Genomic DNA, 7438 nt, shown 5'->3' with positions numbered 1-7438 from the left:
CCGGGCCCGGGAGCTCGTTTGAGGGTGGGCGGGACCGGGGCGCGGGCGCGGCGGCCTCTCCGCTGAGGCGGCGCCTGAGGAGGGGTACCGAGGCGGGGCGCTGCGGGCCGAGCGTCTAGAGGAGCGGCTACTGCTTTCCCACCCGCTCTTTGTGAGGAAGACTGGGCGCGTTTTGCTGGGAACCGCCGGGGGCGTCCTCAGGAGCGAGGGGACGGGTCCACTTAGCCCGTCTCTCCGGGGAGAGATCTTGGAGGGACCAGGGCCGGCCCGAGACTTCGATTGGTGAAAAACCCCGGGTACCGAGCCCCGGCCTGTGCGGGCGCAACTTGGACCGCCTGTCAGAAAGAAGAGGGACCGCATCTTAGGAAGTGGGTTTGTTTTTGGTTTTGGTTTTGGTTTTTAAATGGTACTGGGAATTGAACCCAGGATCTCTGCACAGAGCTGCACCCAGGGCCCTTTCTACTTTTTTTTTGAAATTTTGAGACGCGATCTGAGTTAGGCTGTTAAGGCTGGACTCGAATTGCGATCCTCCTGCCTCAGCTTCCTGGAGTGTTGGCTTTACAGACCTGAGCCACCACACCCGGCTCAGGTGTGTTGTATTAGATGGTGTCTAGAGAGGCACAGTTCTGTCAGCATAGTTAACAAGTGATTAGCCCCACGCTGTAACTAACAGAGCTAACCGGCCAGTTGGTTAGCTAGTTAGAAAAAAGAAAAAAAACACCAGTAAAACTGAGGGAGAGATTTACACGAATTGCTGAGAAGCTAGAAAAAGGCTGAGGGTCCCACACCCAGCTGGAAAGGTGGTATGGTTTGGAGCTGGTTACATAAAGAGGAGGAGGATTGACGAGTCCGTTGAAACGTTGAGATCTAATGCTCTCTACGTGCTAGTCGCAGGGTTTGGCTTAGCAGATCTAAAAGTTATTCCCGTGTTTGTTGGGATTCAGGTTATGGTATTGAATGTAGAAAGCTCTGGTTGCCCTTTTTCAGCTATTTGAAAAATAACCTGATTTCAAGGACAGTATTTAGAATAATGCCCAGCCTGGAAATACTCTTTTGGTTGTTATTAATTTCCATTTGTTTTTTCTCTTTTTTGTTGTGGCTTATCTGGAGTTTTGGGTTGAAAGTCGGAACGCTTGGTTTCAAGGATTGCTGCAAATGAGAGCTTAATATCTTAACTGAATTATCAGTAATAATAGATTGGCTGCAAGTCTTGCCTTACTGCTAGTCAGTAATGAGCTTGAAAGAAATGAGGAATCTTTTGAGCTAAAGCCAAAGTCGTATAATAGTGGATATTTATTGAGTGCTTACTACCTACCAGCCACTGGACTGGGCATTTTATATGTGTTACTATCCTCATAACCCTATGAGGATTGTACTCCTAGTAATAAACAGATGGAATTCAGAGACGCACTGTCTTATGGGAATCCTGCTCTGTCACTTACTACCATGTGACCTTGGCAAATTACTTTGTCAGTGCCTCTTGTGAAGAGGTCGTAAGAATTGTTTTTGCTGTGTTAGAGTCAATAGACCTGTGGAAACAGCTTAGAACGATACCTGGAACACGGTAAGCACCGTGTTTTAGTTATACAACACACACTATTGTATGCCGTTGTTGTTATTCCCGTTTTACAGAAACCTGAAGCATAAGTTAACTTGCTCAAATTCATACAGCCAGTTAGTCATGGAACAGCCAGGCGTGGTGGTGCACACCTATAATTCCAGCACTTGAGGAGGCTGAGGGAAGAGGATCCCAAGCTTTGAGTCTAGCCTGGGCAACTTAGTGACTTAGACCCCAGTTAATCATGGAGCCAGGATTTCAGTCTGGGTCTAGAGCCCCAAGTTATCAATGTAGTAAGAAAATTTTAAAACATACACTTTAATAACAGACATATTTCTTAAGTTTATAGGTGTTTTTTTGTTTTGTATGTATTTTGTTAATTGGGATGTTGAAAACTGAGGAGTGATTCACTTGAAGGTAGAAATGAGGTGTTGTGGCAAGCTAAAACAGAGCCTGGTCTCTTTTCTTCCCTAAGAAGAGTTTGTCAGGTGCCTTTCTTTTGTAAGAATCTTACAGAGATGGGAGATACAGAGATGATAATCTTTCAGACAACAGTTGTGGTTTGTGAATATTTCATCTTACCAGGTTTGCAGAGATTTTATTTATTTATTTATTTATTTATTTATTTATTTATTTATTTTTGAGACAGGGTCTCGCTATGCAGTTCAGGCTGACTTTGAGCCCACTTTGTAGCCCATCCTGGTCTCGAACTCATAACAATCCTCCTGCCTCAGCCTCCTGAATGCTGGGATTACAGGCATGCGCCACCATGCCCGGCCTTGCAGAAGTTTTAGAATCTGATTTTCTAGGTCTTGTTTGTAGCGGTGACTCTTCCAGGTTTATATGTAAATATTCATGTGGAATTTCTACTAAGTTTGCTATTATTAGCTGGCCTCATTGTGGCTTAGTTTTTAAATTTGAAAATATTATAATACTTATTTCATGCAATTTTTGTGAGAAGTAATTGAGTACACATCAGAACAATGCCTGTCAGCACTCAGTTATTATTATTACTATTATTATTATCATCATGTATGTGATGCTAGTGCTGGTGGTATGGAAAGGATCCCCCCCAATCTGTTGCTTGGGTAGGAGACAGCTACTGTATTTTCTTTTTTTATGGTTGGAAGTCTCCTGCCACAGTACCAATTTAACTTGTTTGAGGATATTAAAGTTTTTAAATGTAGAGACTGTTATATTTGATATGCCTTGCTGCTTTTTAAATTTTAGATGTGTGTGGTATGTTGTTTTGTTGGTTTTTTTTTTTTTTTTTTTTGTGATGCGATCTTGCTGTGTAGTTCAGGCTGGCCTGAAACTCATTGAGGTGATCCTCCTGTCTCAGCTTCCCAAATTCTGGGATTCCAAGCATGCACTTCCATACCCAGCTTTTTCATTATATTTAGTCTGTATATCTTTTATTTTAAAGTTAAACTGATTAATCAAAATTTTACTGTCTCTTTCATTAACGATCCTCAGACCAAATTCATTTTTTGGATGTACTCAAGGCACTGAGATTTTAGCCTTCTAAAAGTAGCAGATTCTTAAAGGAAAGTAATAATGCATAAGTATTGGCTTCCTAACTTCTTTCTTAATGAAAATTTAACATGTTCGTATAACTGATACTTGTGAACTTTTTTTGTGTGTAAATCCCTTTTTTTTGTAAAACAAACAAAAAAGTTTTATAGTCTATTTATGTATTTATTTACTTACTTACTTATTTTTGGTGACACTGGGGGTTGAAACCCAGAGGCTGGCACTTGCTAAGCAAACTCCAGCACTCTGTCACTGAGCTACTCTTCCGGTAGGAGGATCACTGTGAGTTCAAGGTTAGCCTGGGCTATATAGTGAACTCAAGACTAGCCTGAACTACACAGAGAGACCCTGTCTCAAAAAAAAAAAAAAAAAAAAGAAAGAAAGAAAGAAAAGAAAGACAATAAAGTACGCTGGAGAGATTTGAAGTATTTTATATGACTATTTGGCAATTAAGAGTCTAAAAGATTTCATGTGGATGAAGTAGAACAGTAATATATCAGAAATGATCTTGCAATCTTTTATATTTCTAGTACTGCAGAAGTTGAAGCAGAATTGTGAGTTCAAGATCAACCTGGGATGTATAATAAGACCCTCACACACAAAAAATAAATAAGTAATATAAAGTTAGGTTAATTAGTTCTGTTGGGTTTTTTTGTGTTTTGTTTATTTTGTTGTTGCTTTCCGATGCGCTGGATTGAACCAGGGTCTTCATACTGAGTTTTATATCACCAGCCTTTTTAAAATTTTTGTTCTGTTTTTTCTTTTGTTTAAGGCAGGGTCTTGCTTTGTAGTTCAGGCTGGCCTTTAACACAATATGTAACCCAGGCTGACCTCAGGCTCGCAGCAGTCTCACCTCAGGCCCTCCCCCTCCAGTGCTGGGGTTACAGACATGTGCCACTATTGCAGGCCTGGAATAGTGTTTTCTTGATTGTTTTCTTCTTTATTTTTTTCCGGTTATCAGAAATTGAACTCACGACCTTGTGTGTGCTGGGCAGGCGCTGTGCCGCTGAGCTAAATCCCCAGCCCATTGATTGTTTTCATGACTGGGTCTTGATGTAGTTCAGGCTGTCCTTGAACTCACTGTGTAACTTAGGCTGACATTGGAACACATGGAGATACTCCTGCCTCAGCCTCCCATTTTAAAAAAATTTCAGATAGGAGCCAGGCGTGATGGCACATGCCTGTAATCCCAGCACTCTGGGAGGCTGAGGCAGGAGGATTGTTGTGAGTTCGAGACCATCCTGGGCTAGAAAGTAAGACCCTGTCTCAAAAAGACCAAAAAAAAAAATCAGGGTCTCACTAAGTCATTAAATTGCACAGGCTGGGTTTGAACTTGTGACCCTCTGCTCTAGCCTCCCAAGAGTGCTGGAATTACACTCTGAATGTGTAGCCCACCACATTCAGTTTAATTTTGTTAAGTATTTTTAAGAAGTTGTTTAATTATGTGCATTTTCTTTGATTTATTTGCTTTATCAGTCAAAAGAGTTAATGGTGGATTATGAAGAGTGGATATTTCTTAAATAATGTTGGCTTCTACTGACCATCTTATGTATAAGTTGGAATCTGGAGTACATTTAGTTTTCTGATCTTTATATTGTTCTGTTGTGGTATCGGCACATTGTGATGTTTATGAATTGTCCTGGGGCAGTTTGAAAATGTTTTTGGAAGTAACTAGACTTGTAGAATTATAGAAGTCAGTATGGAAGGAAATGGGGTAACCCTGATGAGTTTGCTAGAGAAGAACTGGTAATATTTTTTATACTCTACCTTTATTAGGGCATTTTTTAATTATGTATTTGCTATATGCATATGTTTCCATCGATAATTTTAAACTTACTGAGAACAGGGACTGTATGTTTCTATTACAGTACACATACATTCTTACACATACATTCATTGCACAGGTATACACTCAATAAATATTTACTGAATTGAGATGAATTTAGAAATTTGGTCCTTAATTAAATGACTTATTTTTTGACTGCCTAAGGCTTTTCTAAAAGGTGGTCATCTTTTTAAAAATGGAGACTTCTGTGAATATGGAAAGTAAGTATAGTGTGATTAATTTTTTAAATAAGCTTTTACTTAATAACATTCACTAGGAAGTTAGATGTGGTGGCTCACACCTGAAATCCCAGCACTTGAGAGAAATGAGGCCAAAAAAAAAATTTTTTTTTTTCACCTAGGAAATCAGTGCTATAGATACAGCACTCTACAGATAGTAGAACTGTACATTAGTTAGTACTGGTAGATCTGCTTCTTTGTTTTGTTTTAATGTGCTAAATGGTTTATTTGAATTCAGGAACTTCCGATAATAACTCTGTTTTAAAGAAACAGTACATTTTATTAATTATTAACTAAAAAACTGAAAATAGATCTGCTTTGGTTTTTGTATTGTTTTGTTTTTGGACAGGGTCTCACTATGTACTTTGGGCTAGCTTTGAATTCACTGTGTAGCCCAAGCTGGCCTTGAACTCACAGTGATCCTCCTGCCTTTCAGCCTCCCAAGTGCTGAGATTATAGGTGTGCACTACCATGCCTGACATGCTTTGGGTTATCAGCATTGAGCTTTTCCCACAAAAACTTGTCTTCAAAACACCAGGTAATGCCAGGGATATAGCTCAGTGGCACAAGCACCTGCCTGGCAAGCGCAAGGTCCTGAGTTCAATTCCCGGTACCAGAAAAAAGAGTTATAGAATACCAGGTAAAGTGGCTGATTTCAGCTTTATTTTCCTATCATTAGTATCCTCTTATGGAAGTGTTTTCACAGTAGGAGCAAGTTGGGGACATATATAATTTCTTAACTAGAAAACGAGCAAAGGGCCGGGGATATAGCTCAGCAGCATAAGTGCTTGCCTGGCAAGCCTGAAATCATGAGTTCAATTCCCAGTACCAAAAAAAAAAAAGAAAGAAAATGAGCTAAGTAATTGAGTCATTAAGTTAAAAAAATTGTTTGTCAAGACAAAGAACTGTAATTCAGGCTGGCCTTGAACTCACTAGGTAGTGCAGACTGACCTTGAGCTCATGGTGATCCTCCTGTCTTGGCCGTGAGTGCTCAGATTTACAGGTATGTGCCACCATGCCTAGCCATTAAGTTAAAATGAAAATAATTATAGCATTCTTTCTGTTGTAGATGATATTATCAAACTGAATCGAAAGGAAGGAAAGAAGCAGAATTTTCCAAGACTAAATAGAAGACTCCAACAAAGTAGTGCTCGGCAATTCAGGATGAGAGTACGGTGGGGAATCCAGCAGAATTCTGGTAAGTTTTGAAAGTAAGCTTTGTTAAAGTGCTTTTATTTGTGTGTTCTTAGTGTACAGTCTTTAGCATATACTTACAGCCTGGGGTGGGGGCTGGGGATATAGCTCAGTGGCATAAGCACCTGACTGGCAAGCATAAGTTCGTGAGTTCGATCCCCAATACAGGAAAAAAAAAAAAAAAAAAACCTGGAGATGATTTCTACTTTCTCTATTCTGAAAAGTTTTTTTAGTTCTTAATAGGTAATAATACTGTTTATTAAAAATTGCCAGGGCTAGTGGCACACACCTGTAAATCCCAGCACTTGGAAGGCTGAGGCAGGAGAATAGCCCTGAGTTTAAGGCCAGCCTGGGCTATTAGCAAGGCCCTGTCTTAAAAAGAAATTTTAAAGTAGTCTCAGTGTATAAATAGCCTAAAATTGTAAAAGGTATTACATATTATGAGGTCTTGTATCTTTTCCACTGACATGTTCTTTTAACAGTCTGTCTGATGGATAACCAACTCTAGGTTAAGTGTGGTCAGTGAAAAAACATACCAATTCCCCGTACCCCCCCCCAAAAAAAGAAAAAATCTTAAGTTCTCAGTTGATTTTTATTCCATATGTTGGAAAATAAAAAGTATCTCCAGTAAAGTTAAACATTATTATTTTTGTGGGTTTTGTTTTTGTTATTGTTGGGTTTTTTTTGTTTTATTTTGAGACAGGGTCTTGCTATGTAGTTTAGGCTGGCCTCAAACTTGCAGTGATCCTCCTGCCTCAGCCTGCCAAGTGCTGGGATTACAGGCATGCACCACCATACCTTGCTTCTTTCTGTGTTTTACAGCTAATATACCACCATGTCCTGAAAAATGTAATAGATTAAACCTTATGAAAAAATTTATTCTTTTCTAAAAGTTTCTTGAGTAGCTAAACCTAAACTAGTAAGTTTTATGGCAGGTGTTTAGCTATAGCTAGGGAATATATAATTCTGTTGATATTTATTTATTGATTCATACATACATACATACCAGGAATCAAACTGAGGACCTTGTACTTGCCAGGCAGGCACTTATGCCACTGAGCTATATCCCTGGCCCTGATTTTTATATAT

At 39.6% G+C, this 7438-nt stretch overlaps 1 protein-coding gene across 1 annotated transcript in view; it reads left to right on the top strand.

The window, feature by feature from the left end:
* Nucleotides 1-7438, top strand: part of Fyttd1 (forty-two-three domain containing 1) — a 28846-nt gene that overhangs the window by 551 nt on the left and 20857 nt on the right. The window contains exon 2 of the mRNA XM_013513366.1: nucleotides 6225-6353. Coding sequence (XP_013368820.1) covers nucleotides 6225-6353 — 129 coding nt within the window. The remainder of the gene's footprint in view (nucleotides 1-6224; nucleotides 6354-7438) is intronic.

Source organism: Chinchilla lanigera, unplaced genomic scaffold (assembly GCF_000276665.1).
Source record: "Chinchilla lanigera isolate Chin_1 unplaced genomic scaffold, ChiLan1.0 scaffold00019, whole genome shotgun sequence".
In the NCBI taxonomy this organism is placed as follows: Eukaryota; Metazoa; Chordata; class Mammalia; order Rodentia; family Chinchillidae; genus Chinchilla; species Chinchilla lanigera.
The sequence above is the reverse complement of the archived record's forward strand: the minus strand, read 5'-3'. Positions and strand labels throughout refer to the sequence as shown.